The following is a 20,790-nucleotide window of genomic DNA, read 5'->3' on the forward strand; positions in this document are numbered from 1 at the left end:
TTCGTTTTTTCTATATTTAGCAGCATTCCATTTGCGCTGAACCAGTCATGTATGCAGGCAGTGACTAGGTTTAATTTGTGTTTGAGCAGAACATAGTTCTCAGCAGATACAATCAGGCAACCGTCGTCTGCAAACAAGACATATTCGGCGTGCTCAGATGCCGCTGTTAGGTCATTGACCAAGATTAGGAATAGGTAGTTTCCCATAGTAGAACCCTGCGGCACCGCGCAGTCACCTATGAATTCAAGGTCGGACTTCGAGTTCCGGACGTACGTGCATTGCTTCCGGTCACGCAAAAACACTGCAATTGTGTTGTAGAAGTCATCAGTAATACCATACAATTTAAGTTTCTTTAAAAGAAGTTCGTGGTTAACTAGCTCGAATGCGCGCGACAGGTCACAGAACACGGCGGCGACCTGCCGGCCCGCCTCGTGATGACTCATCACTCGGCACACGACATCACGCGCCGCGTCAACAGTCGACCTGTTTTGCTGATAAGCGTATTGTTGATGATTGAGAAGTTTATTTTTTATGAAATGTTTTATAAGTCTGTCACTTATAAGACGCTCAAATACTTTTGATATTATAGGTATGAGGGATATCGGTCTAAAATACTTAAGCATGTTCATTTCACCCTTTCCCTTGTATATAGGTTGTACTTTTATTTGTTTTAGAAGGCTAGGATAATCACCCTCATTTACGCATTGGTTGAATAGCATACAAAGTAAAGATATAACAACAGGAGGTAGATAGTCTAATACAGCCGTTGACATGTCGTTTATATCAGTGGATTGTTTACGCTTTATTTTATTTATAACATTTATTATTTGGTTCAATGATATAGGTGTGTTTATGAATTTAGGTACTTCGTGGGATTCTAAGTATTTGTTGAGGTAAACAATTGCGGAATCACAGCAAGGCCGGCAGTTCGGGTTGTTGTTAGCTTCGATATAGTACCGGTTGAGGGCGACGGCAGCGTGGCGCGCGCGCTCGCAGTCGCTGGCCCCCGCCGAGGCGCTGACCAGCACGTCGAGGGCGGCGCCGCCGCCGGGCGCGCCCGCCCGCCCCGTCTCCGACGCGATGACCCTCCACACAGTGCGGCACATGTCCTTTCCGGCACTAACTATTTGTTTATTTATATATTCTTTACGCGTTAGGTTTAGGATAGATATGTGTTTCTTTTCTAGATTAATCAATTTGTCAATTAAGATTTGATCATTAGGATTTTGAGTTAGTGATTGTTTGACTTCTCGTATTTTTCTACGGCTGGACCGGACGTCCTCGGTGACCCACACCTTCGCGTTGTTTCTTACAGGATACTTCTTCAGAGGGAAGTGTATGTTAAAGTAATGGTTGATTACATTAATTGTTGCATCAATTTTTAAACTAGAGCACTGATATTTAGATAACAATTTTTCCCAATCATATAAATCTAGGCTTTGTTTAAAGTTGCTAATGTTAAATTCCGAGAAAAGGCGCTTATATCTTTCTAGGTTAAGCTGTAACATTTTGTTTATTTGTATAGACATAAATACACCTGAGTGATCTGAGACTTGTAATTGTAAAGGAGATACTTCATTTATATTAACATTTGGCATATTAGTATAGATGTGATCCAAACATGTACTTGATTTGTCTGTTATTCTTGTAGGAAAATTAACTAATGATTTAAATCCAAACTGTCTTAAAGTCTCTGATAATAATTTTGAATTTGGACATTTTACTAACATATCAATATTCATGTCACCCATTATAATGATGTTATAGTTATTTACAAAGTGTATAGAAAGTAGGTCATTTAATTTTGAGAAAAAAGTAGGGAAGTCCCCTCTGTCTTTACCTCGAGGTGGTCTATAGATACAGACCACCACGGTGACATAACGGTGATAAGACCACCTTTTAAGTTGCAACTTGTTAATTTACATAGTATTCTTTTTGGTGTCATATTATACAAATAGAGCATTATTTATCTATCTATCTATGTAATGATCTGCAACAAAGATAGAAACAATACTTTTACCTTCCAGTGGCCATATACGAGGATGAACTCTTGACCATCGCGAAGATCTCTCGCTCGGAGATGGGGCCGTACCTGTGCATCGCGAGCAACGGCGTCCCTCCTTCTGTCAGCAAGCGGATCACTATCAAAGTACACTGTGAGTAATAAAGATAAAGAAGAAATAATCCTTTTGGGTGACCAGCACTACACACTCAAAAATAAATGAAACAAAAACAAATGCGCGTTTCTTCAATCACAGCGTCGTATTCATGGTGAATCGCGATATTGTGACGTTTATCTACGTTTAATTACAAATAAAATACATTGCTTTACACGTATACCTCATCGTAAATGATAGCTAAGTATTATTTCTATGGTATGTCACACAGGAACACCATTAATTCACCCTTAATTTTTTTTTATATATTTTATAGGAATTCACCGGGCTTGATTCTAAAAGTCTTATAATAGGTATCTAAACTTTGTAGGTACATTTACAAAATTATTGAACTTTTGTAATCTAACAGAGAAACTGGATAAAATATTATTTTACTACCTATCTCATCACATTGTAACATGGGGCCCACCGTACATTCCCATGTTGATATGTTTGCCCTATCTATCATGGGTTCCCCTTGTTTGTGTTATCATTAAGAAATAGTAGCTTTCTGTTTGTGTACCGAATTCTTAGCTAACCGGATGCTACTTATGAACGACGATGCATCACAAATAAAAGTGATAAGTACCGAATAAACTGTTATAAGTACCTACTAGATAATGCAATAAGTACATAGTAACTGATAAAAAATATGCCAATATCGATAAAGAAATATAGATTTATTTAATCACAGAAAACTTTGTCAGAAAATTATAATCATCGTTTACGTTTACAAAAGTTGGTTCAATAATTTGTTGTTCCAAAGACAATTCGTCGGTCCCCAAACTTTGAGTTTCTTCCTAACCGAAAAAACAATCTAAAATCAAATCCATTGTTACGGCATCTTCACCCCAATTTTCAACTTAATAAAGCTCATTTAAAACACCCAAAGAAAAAGGGTCCCGTAGTTCAATTAAGACAAAAAGAGGAACCGCAAAAATTCAGTAAATTGTTGTTTATTTTGGCCGAATTTGGGAGGTTTTCTCTTTATTAATGGTGTTATTTAATGTCGCGGACTAGATATACATAGCTTTTAATTATTTCCAGGGCGTTTGTGTCAGCGTGTCACTTAGGCACACGATGTAGAGTTCATAAATTCCTCTTAGGAACATCTTAAACTTCGTCGTGAGCAGAGCTTATTACTTACTTTCTTTATTAACTTCATTATTGTACCTAATTTGGGAGCGGGAAGGGTGAGGATTTGCTCTTAGTAATTCTCTTCAAATCATCGACTTTTTTCAACATACTTTAGTAAATAGGTTTTTAATTTACGCTCTGTGTGACAAGTGTAAGTTTGAATAGTATGGGTACGCTATGTAAAAAATAAATAATTATAAACTTTTTTTGTGTGTAGTATTATTGTCTTAGTAGTAGGTAATAATTTCCTAACGCTTACTACATTTACATTTCCCTTAGACAATCATGCCAATGATTGTTGTTTTGACAATCATACAACGCCAACGTTAACTGATGCATAGTACATTTGACGGCCATACTGCTGTAGTGGTTAGTGACCCTGACTGCTAAGCCGAAGGTCCCGGGTTCGATTCCCGGCTGGGGCAGATATCTGTTTAAAGACAAATATTTGTACCTGGGTCTTGGGTGTTGATATTTATATTTAATATGTATCTATCAATGTATTTGTGTAGTTATAGCACCTGTTATGACTACACAAATACATTGATAGATAGTTATACATTCTCATGGCTTAGTATCCATCCAAACATAAATAGCACATTCCATTCCCATGCTACAATGTAGTCACATAATATTCAAGAGTGCTGACAAGCCAAGAGGATGTTATGACTAGCCACGGTGGCAACGGCGTCACCGCAGGCGATTCTTAGATTTAAGCTTAGCAAGTAGTTCAGTTCCTGTAGAGACTCCGTCGAGATTAAACGTAATTAATCAAAAATTCTGTGTTTTTAAAAACGGCCTTCCGCGACGCTCTAACTTAACTGGCGCAGCCTTCCGGATATTTTCATGCGCTTTTCTCGCGTATAGAGGACTATATTTTGTCTTTCCGCGGGGAAAATAGCGACGTTTTCGCGAGTGTGAAGAAGAACCAGAAAACAAATAAATTTGTTAAGTGCGTTGGGTACGTTTTTGAGACACATCATCAGCTGACAACTGGAGGATATGGCGAGCGGTGTGTGAGTAAACCTTTTCACTATCCTGTCTTGTCCCATCTATTCCTTTTTGCTGGTAAACCTAATCTGATAGTTATCTGATTTTCATTTAGAGTACAAAAATAGACTCTCTATGTAACTGGTAGTTATCTGATATCATTTAGAGTACAAAAATCGACTCTTTATGTAGTTAAGTTTATAGTTTTAGGTGAATTAGATTAATTATTGTGACAAAAATAGCACGGTAGTTATCTAATATCATTTAGAGTACAAAAATCGACTCTTTATGTAATTAAGTTTATAGTTTTATGAAAATTAGTTTAGTTATTGTGACAAAAATCGCACAAAAAGTAGGCTAGTAATTGTGACAAACATAGCACAAAATTAGATTAGAAATTGTGACAAAAATCGCACAAATTAGGATTAATTTAGTTAAGATAATTAGATTAAATAAAATAAAATGGCAACTGCCCAAGAAAACCATACAGAAGAGCAAATAAGAATTATCCCGAGAGATCTTTTGTGTTTGATACCTAAGTTCAATGGTGAACCGGGACACCTAAACCTATATATAAGAAAGTCTCAGTACATTTTGAGGAGCTTTTCCATTCAGGGAAATGCAGCTCAAAACCTGTATGTTTTTCATGCCATTACAAGCAGGCTCGAGGGCAAAGCTGCGTCTTTGCTCAGCGAACGAGAAGATATAACAACTTGGGAACAACTGTGTGCATTGCTACTACAACATTTCGGTGACCCTAGATCCGAAGAATGCATCGCGATTACGTTAGAATCGTTAAAAATCAAACCTGGCGAATCGTATATAGATTTTTGTAGTAGAATTCAATTAACGAAGAGCGCATTACTGTCCAAGGTTAATTTAATTGTAGACGAAGGTGTAAAAGCTGCAAAGATGATCATTTATAATAATTCGGCATTAAATGTCTTCCTCTATAATCTACCCGAGGACATGATACGAATAGTTCGTTTAAAGGGATGTACCACCCTAGAGGCGGCTTTAAGCGTCGTCACTGAGGAAATTAATTTCCAATTTCAATACAACTCGAAAAATAATAAATCCACCAAATTAACTTCACCCCACTCAAATACACCTAATGTTGTTATTCCACAGCAAAACCCTGGATTTAAGTTTGGAATTAATAATAATAATAATAACCAACAATTCCGTGGTGGCCTAAACCAAAATGCAGGATTTAGACCACAACAAAATTTCAAATTTGGTATACCTAACCAACAGATAAATAACAATTTCAGACCCAATAACCCACAGCAAAACTTCCGTTTTGGAATTCCAAACCAACAAAATAACTTCAAGTTCGGCATACCGAACCAGCAGTGGCGTCCACCGATGCAACAGCAACTTAACGCGCAACACGGAAACCAAAATAAATTTAAATTCGGTATTCCACCTAACAACCAAAACAATAAACCAATAACCACTGACGTCTCCATGCGCACAGCTGCACCCCTTCGACAAAACGTGTTACAAGAAAATAACGTCTTTTATTCCAACGAATTAGACGCGCAGGAAAATCACATTTCCTCGGAAAATTACTGTTCACCGGAAAATTACTATTCACCGGAAAACGATGAACAGTACGGCTATTACTCGGATTTTACACAATCAGATGACGTAATTTACGAACAAAATGATGAAAACCAGGATTTTCAGATAGAAGCCTCGGAAATAAATCAGAAATAATACATTTAAACTGCGATAGCATTTTAAAATTACCACACATAGTACTACCTGAAATAGGGGCTAGATTTATGATAGATACCGGCAGTACTAGGTCTTTCATAAGTCCAAAGCTTGTAGAAAAATATTTTACCGACTATAAATTTGAAGAACCCTTCGAAGTCATCAGTACGCATGCCCGTAGTACTCACAGTGAGGCTATATACATCCCTCTACTGAAAACTTTCAGGAGCACCCTACGACACAAATTCTTTATCTATGATGTAGACAAGAGATATGACGGCCTCATAGGTTCAGATTTGTTAAAACAGTTAGGCGCTACCATTAACATGGATCACCAAGTGCTACAGACGCGCGATACGTGTATACCTATTATATATACACCACCTCATGAGATATGTCTGGAACCGCGAACAGAGACACGCGTTAAAATACCTACCAACTTACAGAACGGTACAGCCATCGTAGACTTCCTTTGTTTCGGTGAAGGCGTTCGTATGCCTACAGCTTTAGTTACATGTGTTGATTCGTTTGCCCATACTGTAATCCAAAACACAACAGATAAAATTGTCCATTTAAAGTTTTCCGAACCCATTAAAGTCACAAAATTTGATAACGAGGAGTGCCTAGTCAACTGCACACCGATGGAGATTGACGAAGTAGCTCCCAGAGAAATAGATGACATGCTAAAACAGAACTTATGTAAACTACGTTTGGAACACACTAATAATGAAGAACGTCATTGCATACAGCAACTCTGTTATGAATATAGAGATATATTTTATTGTGAAAACATACCACTCTCATTCACAAATCAGGTTAAACACCAAATTAGAACCAAAAATGAAGATCCAATCTATATTAGACCTTATAGGCATCCACCCGTACAAAACGAGGAAATTCAAAGACAAGTCGATAAGTTGTTAAAGGACAACGTAATAACTGAGTCACACTCTCCGTGGAGTGCACCCGTACATCTTGTGCCCAAGAAAATGGACGCATCAGGTGAAAGAAAATTCAGAATGGTTATCGATTATCGGCGGTTGAACGAGATAACTACCGACGATCGGTACCCACTTCCGAACATTACGGAACTTTTTGATAAGTTAGGAAAATCAACATACTTTTCCACCATTGATTTAGCTAGTGGTTACCACCAAATTGAGATGGAAAAGGCTGACAGACACAAAACGGCATTCACTACCCAGTCCGGTCATTATGAATTCACGCGCATGCCCTTTGGCTTGAAAACCGCGCCGGCAACATTCCAAAGGACTATGGATAATGTACTTAGGGGACTAAGTGGCATACATTGTATGGTCTATTTGGACGATATTATTTGCTACTCAAATAGTTTACAGGATCACCTGGAAAAACTCCGGAAAATTTTCGATAGGCTCCGGGAAACAAATCTTAAAGTGACCTTAGATAAGTGCGAATTTCTTAGGAAAGAAGTACTCTATTTAGGACACGTGATCTCAAAGGATGGCCTTAAGCCAAATGACGACAAAATAAAAGCAGTTTTAGATTTTCCGATACCTAAAACACCCACAGAAATAAAAAGCTTCTTAGGCTTAGTCGGCTATTACAGGAAATTCATAAAAGACTTTTCCAAAATAACTCAACCGTTAACTTCATGCCTCAAGAAAAGAAACAAGGTAGAAATAACGCCGCAATATATAAATGCCTTCGAAAAATGTAAAGAGCTTCTAGTAAATGCTCCACTCCTTCAATTTCCCGACTTTTCCAAGCCTTTCATACTTACTACCGATGCATCAAACTATGCTGTTGGTGCTGTGCTTTCTCAGGGACCCGTAGGATCCGATAGACCTATTGCTTACGCAAGTAGGACACTTAACGAAGCCGAAAAGCGTTACAGCACAATAGAAAAGGAGCTACTGGCTATTGTCTGGGCTACGAAGCATTTCCACCCGTATTTATACGGCAGAAAATTCATTATATACACAGATCATAGACCACTTGCCTGGCTCAACTCATTTAAAGAACCCAATAGTAAGCTAACGCGTTGGAAGTTGCGACTATCTGAATTCAATTTTGAAGTAATATACAAAAAGGGACGTCAAAACACAAACGCTGACGCGCTATCGAGAATTAAATTAAATGTACTGGATAAAGATAACATTTCAATGGATGTTAATTTAGATCAGGAAAATAGTATACCTATAATCGAATTATCATCAGACTCGGAAAAAACATTAAGCATACCAACAAATAGGCCTAGATCTCCATTTTCCATTCCATCACCCACTTCCAGCACAATTACAGGTAGCGAAGGTAAAGAGACAATTGCATCCGTTACAGCCCATTCAGCAGATGACATAGACACCGTAGGTATTCCCATTCTGAAAGAAGCCGTAGATACAAAACAAAACCAAATCCTTGTCTATTCCTGGAATAGAAACGAAATTTCAGTGAAAAACCTATCTAATAAAAAACAATCGATTTTGGAAGTACACTTACCGTTAGATGCACCAAACCTCATCAAAGAATTCCTGAAAACACATATTAAACCAAAAAAGAAATATTTCCTTTATTTCGACGAAAAACAACATCGCATCCAATTCACCCAAGCAACAATATCATTATTCCAAAAAGATACGGTAAAATTATTCGAATGCACGGAAAGAGTAATTTACGTCGAAGACGAAAATGAACAACGCGAAATAGTTCTCAAATACCATCAAGGGAAAACTTGCCATCGGGGGATTAAAGAAACCATAACCCATCTCCGTCGTACGTATTTCTGGAATAACATGAATGAAACGGTAGCAAGCATCATTAATGCATGCGAAGCTTGTAAAAAATTAAAATACGACCGAAAACCGTTTAAACCCGAACTACAACTCACCCAAACTCAAAACCGACCTTTTGAGGAAATCTTTATCGACCTGTTTTCCATAGAAGGAAAATCATTTCTTACTATAATAGACGCCTTCAGCAAACTTGGTCAAGCATTTGAAATACCCAACAAATCCACACCTGAAGTAGTAAGAGCGCTTATTAAATACTTCTCTATATATGGAGTACCCGGAAAAATTAGTTCTGATCCTGGATCAGAGTTCAACAATGTACTTATGCGTGAGACCTTAGACTTTTACAAAATCCGTTTACACATAGGGACACCTCATAATCCGACCTCTATGGGTTTAATAGAGCGATTTCATTCAACCATCTTAGAAATATATCGCCTAGCCAAATACGAACACAAAATCACTGACGCAGCAACAGTAATGACGTATGCAGTGATGTCATACAACCAAACCATACACTCAACTACAGGTCTTACACCATTCGAGGTTGTTTTTGGACACACAGACGCTAATAGTACATTTAACGTGAAATTCGAACAACAGTATCACCAAAAACTAATAAGCGATCACGCGAAAAGGACTAAATACCTATATAAATACCTAACAGATCATATGATCAATAAAAAGGAGAAGATTATTCAGAAACGCGGCGGTGAGACCGACTTTAATATAGATTGCGGTGACACAGTCTTTGTTAAAGGGATAAATAACCGACGTAGTAAGGATAAACCCCGTTTTGAGAAAGTACGAGTGGCTGGAGACATCTCTAGAAACATCGTACCTGTTATCGCGAAAAGGGACCGCTTTAGCAAGGTACCTATTAAAGATGTCAAACGCCCTCCGCAGGTTTCTCCACCTGCTACTGGCCGTGGTCCTCACGACCCAGGCCCTTCGACTTCAGCGAGTCAATAATGGCGCTGGAATTCTGCCCGTCCGAAAAGGAGAAGCAGTTATTAGTTCCGATAAGTGGATAGTTTTTAAGGTATTAAATATAAGCTTATTATGTAGAGATTTAGAATTTAACGTAAATAGATACGCGAACTTGAATAATCATGTTCTTAGTTATTTTAAAGGAAAACTAGACGTAGGAATTGCGAATATAAAAACGCAAACAGATTACATAAAGGATACAACCATCGGAAAATTAAGACAAATTTCCCCATCTAAAAGAATAAAAAGAGGTATTTTGAACCCTCTTGGTTCACTCATTAAGATATTTACAGGAAATCTAGATAACGATGACGCCATTAGGTATGATAATTTAATCAGCGAAGCAAAATTACGCACGGAAAACGTTGCGAAAAAACTATCATTGGTTACCGAAATGGTGCAGTCCTTTGTTAATATTGCAAATAGTACACAGAACAATTTCATCCAATTAGATAAAGCAATTTGGGAACTTCGTAAACAAATTAATATAACTAAATCTATACAAATACGTGAACAAATCATATCAGTGTATAATCTTTTCTTTCATAACTTTCAAACACTTTTTATCAGATTGGATGAGTTGGAAACAACCATAGCTTTTAGTAAATTAAGGACTCTACATCAGTCAATATTAGATTCAGATGAATTGTTACAAATACTGAAAAAGATAGAGGAAAATAATAAGTTAGTATACCCTGTAAACGAAGCAAATTTAGTAAAGATAGAACAAACAATAGAATTAAAATCTTATTTTAAGGAAAATCAGATAACCTTCATTTTAGAAATTCCATTAATTAAAAAAGATACATATACATATTATAAAATACTCCCCATTCCTACCACCAACGAGTCCAACCAAACTACCCTTATAATTCCTAAATTCCCTTACCTTCTTATGAAAGGGTTGAAAACTCAGTCACTCTCCCAGCCCTGCAAGAAAATCGACGAACAATACTACCTATGCAATGAAAACGAGATGTCTGCATTCATTGAGGACACATGTGTCATAGACTTGATGAAACGCACCCCTAACGCCACGTCATGCCGACCAACTTATGTAAAGCTGGAAAATATTAAATTAACCCCCATACAACTTAATCGCTGGATACTCTATTCCAAGGACAACTCCGTACTTACCCAAGTCTGTAAGGACGAGGTTACACATCATAACATTCAAGGAACATACATACTCACTATGAATGAAAATTGTATAATTGAAATAGAAAAGTACAAATTGAAAAAGCGAACTCTACAATTTGAAAAAATTAAGTATTCTGACTTACCCTTACTCAGCTTACCAGAAATTCTACCCCTACAACCTGAAAAGGAAAGCTACCCCATCAACCTGGAGGAAATCGACCTTTCAGATATCCGTCTTATGTCATACCTATTGAAGAAAAGTGAAAGTGAAGTGATATGCAAAGTCAATGAAAGTGTCATCAATGTGAAAAGCATCAGTGTCGGAAGAGTAATCATTTATGTAATCTTAATTTTAATCATAATTATTGTATTACTTTACCTTTACAGATATAAGAAGGATATTCGAAATCATCATTCGGAAAAATCCCCAAATGAGGATTTCGAACTTAAGGAGGGAGGAGTTATACATTCTCATGGCTTAGTATCCATCCAAACATAAATAGCACATTCCATTCCCATGCTACAATGTAGTCACATAATATTCAAGAGTGCTGACAAGCCAAGAGGATGTTATGACTAGCCACGGTGGCAACGGCGTCACCGCAGGCGATTCTTAGATTTAAGCTTAGCAAGTAGTTCAGTTCCTGTAGAGACTCCGTCGAGATTAAACGTAATTAATCAAAAATTCTGTGTTTTTAAAAACGGCCTTCCGCGACGCTCTAACTTAACTAGATACATATTGATACCCATAACACAGGCTCGCCTAGCTTGGTGTGAGATGTCCCCACATATTATTATTATTATTTATTATTTACCTGTGATTCCCTTGCACTGTCCACCAAAAGCTCCTTACAAGCACACAATTTCAACCTCAATGCCAGGTACATTTACGAGTGTGTTTCCCCGCAGTCCACCCGGTGATCCAGGTGCCCAACCAGCTGGTGGGCGCGCCGCTCGGCACCGACGTGACGCTGGAGTGCTACGTTGAGTCCTCGCCCAAGTCCATCAACTACTGGGTACGGGACTCCAGTAAGTATATAGGGCATAGTGGAAGTTTTGTGGCCTTAGATTAACAATATAGGACCAAATGGTGGTCATACAAAAACAAAGCAAATAAATGTCCGCATTTTGTTTACTGTCAAATGGTTTTAAGTTCAAAGTATAGACCAATATACCTACCTATGAATAAAGTCACAAATCTTCTAACCGTACTAGTTCAAAATAAGGGCTCAGTGGCCTTTTCCACTGATACTCCATCTTGTTCCTATATTGATAATCTAAGTTTGTCACCGTTTGAGCGCGGCAACAAGTTAACTTGATGTTTTTGTATCGCGCCAGACTACAATTATTATGTACATAATAATTGTGTACCTACTTATTTACGGATCTACAATGCAAGGTTTAACAAAATTTATATTGCTCGATTACTGAATACATGAGCATAAAAGGTAAACATAGAATAAAGCTTTTTATTTCGTGTCTAGTCCCATTAAGTAGTTGTGGTCGTAGTTTTAACACTCACCTGGGATTTTACCTAATGAATGGTTTCAATTACAAGTGTTTAGTCGAAATCCTCGGTGTCTAAAACACATCAATCAATTAAATGTAATCGTCGTCAATTCATTAGAATATGAGCGCAAGTCACACAACGCCATAAACAAAAATCTACGAAAAAATTCATTAATCATTAAAAACACTTATTATTGCTCGTGAATTTTTGATGCACTTATTTTTTCCAGCACTTGCGATCTCATTAGCATTCTGGCTGCCAACAATAAAAAAATATTGTTTTTTTAATTTTCTTTTGTGCCAGTGAAATATGCATGAAATATGCCTATCGTTATTTTTAACACTTCAACGCCAGCTAGGGGCGGCGCTGCGCTTGCGAATAATGACAGTATTAGGTAAAATTTACGACGACTTCGGGTTAAATTCTTAAGAAAACTGACCTATTGTCGTGGATGAGACAATGCGTATTAGTTCCGAGTGAGTGGACGTCGCGATCGACTGCGATATGAGAGGGATCTTCAACAATAGTCTTTGTGCTCTATCGTCAAGAAACTGCTAGACCTTCTATTATTAGCGTCCTTCAACTTGCTGCTAAGTAGCTATTACGTAGGCAATATCGTTCAATGTACTTAAATTGCTACCAAACGCGAGTTTTAGACAGAAAATTTATAAAATATTTTAATTATTAGTCTTGCTAAATTATTTTAAATCATTAATTGAAACAACCCAACTGATTGCATTGCGTCAGTAAAGCAGCAAACTCAATTACTTACTTTGAATAATCCATCAAATATTTTATAATATGGTCATCATTGTTTACTACTTATGCAAATATTTATGATTAATGCGAAAATATAACAAAATATTAGACCAAACATAAAATGGACATTCTCAGTTCCATAATCATTGATGATTAGATAATACGATATACGCCTAAGATACTTCTACTTTAGCAATGTTACTATTTTTATAAGTAATTTCTGGGGTCTGTTCTACCTATTTATAAAATTTATACCGAATAAGTACCAAGAACTTTTGAAAAAAATCTAAATTAACTGGTGTTAAAAACTTAAATCTAACAAAAAATAAAAACCGGCCAAGTGCGAGTCGGGCTCGCGCACAAAGGGTTCCGTAGCAGCAAAATTACAGTTAAATCAACCTATCTCAAAAACTATAAGAGATACTTTGATCAAACCAAAAATCGTTGAAAGAGTTAATTAGCATGCATCACCTCTATTTTTTTTAGAATTTTATACCCCGTAGTTATAAAAATAGAGGGGGGGGGACATACTTTTTACGACTTTGAGAGCTGATATCTCAAAAACCGTTCACTTTAAGAAAAATGTTTTTTAGAAAACTTTATATCATTTTAAAAGACCTTTCCATTGATACCCCACACGGGTATGTACATCGAAAAAAAAAAATTCATCCCTCAGTTACATGTATGGGGGGCCCCACCCCCAATTCTTTTTTTTACTATTTAGTGTCATATTTTTGTAGCGGTTCATACAACACATATTCCCATCAAATTTCATCACTGTAGTACTTATAGTTTCCGAGTAAATCGGCTGTGACAGACGGACAGACGGACAGACGGACAGACGGACATGACGAAACTATAAGGGTTCCGTTTTTGCCATTTTGGCTACGGAACCCTAATAAAAATTAACTAAGTTCCAGTACAAGGCCACTGCTGATACAACTTTGTCACAGAACTAGTACTAACTACTCGTAGTAACAAGAACTTTAAGTCAGAAATGTCCGTCTGCTACTAGGTATTGGTTTAGTTGAAATAACTAAACTGATTGTAACTGAGTAACAAAGACTTTAATAACAATTTAGCTAGACTTACAGTTGTTACATTAGAAGCAAATAATGCAGGTATTATGATTGAATTGGTAAAAGTAATAAGTTAAGGACTGGATTTTATGGTACTTTTATATAAATATCTAATACCTACCTACCTTATCATTTAAGTGAGTTTTTTTTTTAATACCGAACCAATTACAAATGTTTCAGGCACATATATAATTTTAATTTACAACAAGTTGGAGCTTAAAATGCTATACGCTAAGCGTCGCGTTACATCATACTATAGTTCAGTATGTACGACAATACATACTCACGGGTACATAATAGTTATGCAAGTGTGAAGGCAGCCCACGTTTGTTCTGCTGATGAGGACATATTTTATTCATACTTTTAAATGAAGGTGAAGGCTTAATGTAGTTTTATTGTAACTTTGGAAGGAAGATAACGTAGACGATTCTGAAAAAATATATTTTAAATTTAGAACAGTCGAAACTATAAGTTTCCCGCTTGAATTTGACATTTATTAAGGTTAAGGCAATGGAAGAATGTTATATTATTTTTCTACAAAAATATTTTGATGTTCATGGACCTAATTTTAAATTTGGTTGATTCGAAATGCCTGCATTTGTATTAGAACTTAATGAAGTGACTACAAAGTGGCTAGTGATAAATAAAATAAATTTAAATTTAACTGAGAACTTTTTCATTATTGAATTGAAAACATACAGTAACACACATCACATCAGCAGGTATAATACAGTCGAAACCATCCAGATGTCTCGAATCAATCACACAGCATGAGCACACACGTCACGTCCTCCGTAGCCAATATTGGATGCATCCCCCAAACTTGTCACGCAAACCATAAATATAATGCATAAAACTTGACTGCACTCATATGAGAGAAAACCACGAAATCTCCTTTGAAACTGCTGCAAATATTATTATGTTCAAATTGAAATTAATTCAGACGGAAAATAAGCTATATCAAGGTGCATTATAAAATAAACATGGTTCTACAGTTTGTTTCACTTTGTGCCTCTGTAAAAGTGTGTTTTACTATAAATAAACTATGTGTATAATTATGTAGGTAGGTATTTAGAGATTAAGAACCGTAGTGTTTGTCATATTAATTTTTAGTCTGTATTTGTTCTTTCTTCTTTTACATAATATATCTTTATTGACCCTTTCTACTGGTTTTCTTATACCTTCTGTAGGTTGGCTGGTAAAGTTAATGTTCTTCATCATCAACAACAATTTTAACGTTTAACAAGAAAACATCATCCACAAACGTTTTCTCCACTAACTTATAATTTACAAAGTGAAACACACCTTGGTCTCGAATGTTCTCAGTTCTGTAACAACGCAATATGTCACGGAAATCTCTTTGCGCATTGTTCCAGTCAGCCCGAATCAGAGTCAGTATTCCGAACTCGGATTTGTACCTCATTTCCAAACGAAAATAACAAACTTACCATATTTGAGATTTATGTGTTGGTTGCCTTCGGTACTGATATTTCGTTATTCCGAACGGGGGTAAATTGTAAATAGTCGTTTTGGTGTTTGCATTGCTTTAAATAGACCTTTAACATACTTTTTAATCTGTAAGGGTATTGGAAATTTATTTCCAATACCCTTCGGCATTACTTATTTGTTTACATGCCTTAAAGCATTTTTTTATGTAGAATTCTAGATAGGTAGCTTTATTTTTCAAAAGAGTTTGATATAAAAAAGTTGAACATTGAATTAATTAACAGCTACAGTATCATTTGGTTTAGTACGGATGCAAAAACAGCTTTTCTTTTATTGGAACACAGTCATTTCGTTTAAACGAAACAAATCTATTATGTGTCAATTCTAATTATTTCCATGCGTCTATTATTATAAAGGTACTCAATTACCTCCTAATTTATTCTACAGTCCCTTAGTCAAACACGGAATTAAGCCACATCCTAATTTTCTACAGTTGTAAAAGTGCGTCAATGAAAGATTTGATCTCGTGGCGCGGACAGATGTCCCGGCAAGCTTCACCAACTGAAATACGGAGGTGTAACGAGCTGGATGTAGCCCGGCACTACCCCCCCCCCCCCTCCCCGCCCCGCCCCGCCCCGCCCCGCCCCGCGCCCCGCAGCCGTCGGCGGTTTCGCAAAGTTCCCACTCGGCAGTTGTCGCCTTAAATTTACGGGTTAATTTTCAATGGAAGCAGAGGTTTTGGAGCTTCTCAGAGTTTTTAAGTTCCACCGTTATGCTTGGCGCTCATCCGAGCGATGTGTCACTAATTTCATTACATGAATCTTTTCGTCGCTCTTCTTTTTTAAGCTGACTCGGGGTTTCGTTGACAAACAGCGGGTCTTTAATGTTAAAAGGTCTGTGATGTGACTAAATCCAGGAAGGGTGCGTTTGAGTGGAGTGAATTATTTTAACATTGCCAGCGTTTCCCCTGCAATGGAGTGCGAAAGGGTGATCTCATTTAAGTACAGCCTTAAATTTTTCCACAGAAAGCTTTTCGTCCAGCGTTTTTTACGACGTCATTTAGAGTCGTTTTCGTTTGCTAGTTTCTAGGTGTACCGTGAACAGTAAGAAAATAGCTTTGTTCGCTCTTTGGCCATTAGGCTTCACAGTTTACAGTACCACTGAGAGCAGACGAGTGCCGGCAAACGAGCGCCGCACGACCTTTCACTTATCATAACAACATTACAGCACAATAATGTGCACTGTTAAAGTTGCAGTTACATTGCGCACTGCGCCCCGCGTATGTGGGCCGTGTTGTACTTGAAATACGTGGTGTAGAGAAAGCGTAGTTTGAACAATCGCCTCTTCAAAGTCGAGGGTTAATTATTAAAATGCATTAAGGTTCAAAGTTGAGGGTGATATGATCCGCGGCTGTAGGCTTTGTTCAGCCCCAACTCGGAGCAGTGACTGGCGTTTTCACTCACAGCCATTGCGAAAATCAACCCAAAAGAGCCAGGATCGTCATTTTCGTTTGTCATCAATCTATGTTACAGCTGACATGTAAGTGTTAATTAAGCAGCCCTCACTCGAGCGTAATTAAGAGTATTACAATGTTATTTTAGACATTAATCGAGATGAAAGTTCTCGCTATAATGAAACTTGCTCAAAGGGTCGGGATTGTTAAAAGGTCATGTTACACTTTGCAATTTACTGTTTTGACTTTTACCCAAAGATTTATAACGTTAGCACCCCACCAAAAAGGAAGGGATCAACAAACAATATCATAAACTGGCTTAAAACTATCTCTAGAATTAGGATTCCACATGGATACGCCGCAAAATAACACACTATTTTTAGACCATAATTTGAAACAGTAATTCTATTTTAGAGCAGTATCAAAATAGGCATTAAATAAAGCTGCACTGTGAGTGAGTTTTAGAAAGAAGGACACTCGCTTTATCATACGTGGACACTGGACAGTGTGGCTTACGCCGGCTTCTGGCTCCAGACGAATAAGGCCCGGTGTGCACTCGGCAACCCGAGCCTGGCTGAAGAAAATACACCTTCTAATGTTTATTACGAACAATTTTTTTTTCCTTCAAATGCCTGGCGTAATTGAGTTATTTTTATGAATTTCATGGCACCATTTACACGACGCAAGTTTCTTTCTTTTATTGCCTGTTGCATCAATTTAATTGTAATATTCAATAGGTAAATAGCGCTTTATTCTGGAAAATCCCATGGACAAAACTCATCTTTCCATTTAAACCTATTGGGCAAAAACTAATTACAAAACATGTCACTCCACAGATGAAATGGTGATATCGTCGAGCAAATACGAAGTGTTGACCACGGCACTCAGCAAGTACGAGACGCAGATGTCTCTGACGGTGCGGCGGATCACCGCGGCTGACGTGGGCGGCTATCGGTGTGTGGCCAAGAACTCATTGGGAGAAGTTGACAGTGTCATCAGGCTCTACGGTAATGATTTTGGAGCTCATTAGGGTCTTTGTCTTACGTATTTACACTCAAGAGCAATAAAAAACATTTCATATTAGGACTATTTTTTTGTTTTTAGTCGGTACTTTAATATTACAGACAGCGTCATTGAGCTAGTTTCTGTTTCTATTTAGGTGTAATTTAGTGCCATTTTCACTGGAACTTTTTCATTGTTCGTGAGTGTATTATAAAAGTCTTGCGCAAATCGATTAGATACATAAAGGCAACAAATAATGCAGTTAAAACATGTAGATTATATATGTATTGTTTTGTCCTCAGAAATCCCTGGGACCACGGCCAGGATCACTAGCACAACGACAAAAAAGAACGATTTTAAGTTTTCTACACCCTTGGAAGGACCTGACAACCAGTTTGGCTCAGCCGAGAACTCTGATGATGAAGAAGACAGAGACGGAGAAGAACCACAAATAAAACAAACACCAAATCCTGTAGATAACAAAACAAAAAATAAATCTGTCTATTACACTTTAGCTAATCCAGTTAATAACAAACAAAAATCGTATAACAAAAATAACAAAATAATAAACAAATTTGATGTAACAACTGAAATTGAATCAAATTTAAGTAGTACGCTACAAGGTAATATCATAATATTGTGTACTGTTTTATGTTTACAGGTATTAAAATATATTGTTGTTTGTAAGATGTAGGTAAATCATTAACCAAATACAAATTAATACGAAATGCCTCCTCTAAAATGTTGTTGTACCTAGTTACGATTTCATTGACATAAATTTACAAAATTGTTCTCGCAATCTCTTAGTTAACCTGATAAAACTTAAATTTAACATTACATTTAACATTTTTTTAACAATACATTATGAACCTACTAATAAATTCTATTTAGGCTATACCTACTTATACAATTTATTTGATATCTTTTACATAATTATGAAAGTTATGTATATATGATAAATATGTTTTCTAATAGAATATAAGCTACTGTTATATAGATTCACTCTCTTACTGTGCACAACAGATTTAAAGTATTATACTAGGTTATTTAGTTAGTACCTATTACTTATCCTCTACATTATCTCTTTTGTAAGTTTATGTCACATAGGTATTAAACCAAATAATGTTTTTCATTATGAAATAAAATCAAAAATAAAATAAATTAACTATCGTTTTTGTTACAAAACTATCGAATTTGTGAATTAATATTTAAGTACAATTCAATATTTCAAAAAGTTCTCTGTATAACATTTCATCAAAATCTATTCAGTTTTGTATGTTTAGGCATAACTTAATATTTACAAAATTTAATAAAAATCAGGTAAACAAAAGCAACATTGAACAGGTTGCAGAGCGGTAAAGTGCTTTTTATAATAAGTAATACTAATTAATTGGACATTTTCAAATTGGTGCAAAATTGATATTGATGTGATGATGCGAGAGTGCTCCAGGCACGGAAATTAATTTCCTATGAGGCGGCATATTTTGCTACCTCATCAGCGTGCATAATAATAAAAAGCAATCACCATTTTCACTGCCTCATTGTTTTTCTTCAAACAATATTTTTGAGCGTCTCAATTTGTGGTCATTATAACAGAATTTATGGTAGGTAGGTTTTAAAAAAAAACAAACTGCTTCATCAACTAGAGCTAGAGTCCATCCTCACATCACAACAAAGTCTCGATCAATAGAAAATATTATTTAAAATAAATGTTTGAAATATAAACTGTATGAATATATTTTTCTCTTCTGAGAAAAGTATGAATTACCTGCCAACGCTGGATTAACTAGAAATTCCCTAATGAAAAATTAAGCACAACTTCGTTTTTCAATAATAAAACACAAGATATAAATATTTCACATGGCGCAAGTGAAATATTCATAAAGCATATCTGGAGCCGTGAGCGCTACATGCCGGATGCTTCGCAAGTCGAGTTGGGAGAAGTCTGCGGTTTGTTTAAACTTGGCCGACGACGGATTACTGGCAACATCTTCGCTCCTCTTCATTATGCCTCAACTTTGCTGTTTTCACACCCGTTCCACTCTTGTTCCACCCCATGTATGTAAATTACTTGGAAAGAAACAAACTGATGTTTGCGAGTAGGTGTGTGTGACTGCGCTGTGAAGTGTGATCAAGTTATGGTTTTCTCGGTTCGGGGTTTGTCACAAAGACGCATGAGTTATGTATTCTGAAATCGCGGCTATACTCATCTGCACAACGGAGTTTCATTGATAAAATTCCACCCTCTAATTTTGTGAAAACATAACATTCTGTATTTGGATACAAATCTGAAAGCCGATCCATCAATTTTAATAAGCGCAAAACAGTTTAATTCACTCGAATTCACACGATGAATATCGATATTACAATAGTTTATCATCAATGCTATCAAGCGATGACCAGTCATTCAATAGATTCATTATTTATCCATTTAATTAACAACACATCCAGTTGACAGTGAGTTAATTATTAAACAGCTGCATAAGGCTGTAAATTGATTGCATGTATAGCATTTTTACGAACTTTTTGACATTCCATGTCCGGAGCGTTATTCTTGACTTTTAAATAACTCTAGCTGGCCCGGCGAGTTTCATACCGCCTCTTTCCCTACGTAGACCATCCATCGGAGTAACAATTT

General features: G+C 36.6%; 1 protein-coding gene across 2 annotated transcripts in view; it reads left to right on the forward strand.

Moving 5' to 3' along the window:
- The window catches only part of LOC105394265 (lachesin), a 32,469-nt gene extending 13,172 nt beyond the window's left edge, over positions 1–19,297 (forward strand). For both annotated transcript variants that reach the window (XM_048633141.1, XM_048633142.1), the window contains exons 6-9: positions 2,028–2,156; positions 11,813–11,932; positions 17,987–18,157; positions 18,455–19,297. In XM_048633141.1, coding sequence (XP_048489098.1) covers positions 2,028–2,156; positions 11,813–11,932; positions 17,987–18,157; positions 18,455–18,846 — 812 coding nt within the window. In that variant the 3' untranslated portion in view covers positions 18,847–19,297. The remainder of the gene's footprint in view (positions 1–2,027; positions 2,157–11,812; positions 11,933–17,986; positions 18,158–18,454) is intronic.
- Positions 19,298–20,790: the final 1,493 nt, after the last annotated feature.

This window comes from Plutella xylostella, chromosome 5 (genome assembly GCF_932276165.1).
Source record: "Plutella xylostella chromosome 5, ilPluXylo3.1, whole genome shotgun sequence".
Lineage (NCBI taxonomy): Eukaryota > Metazoa > Arthropoda > Insecta > Lepidoptera > Plutellidae > Plutella > Plutella xylostella.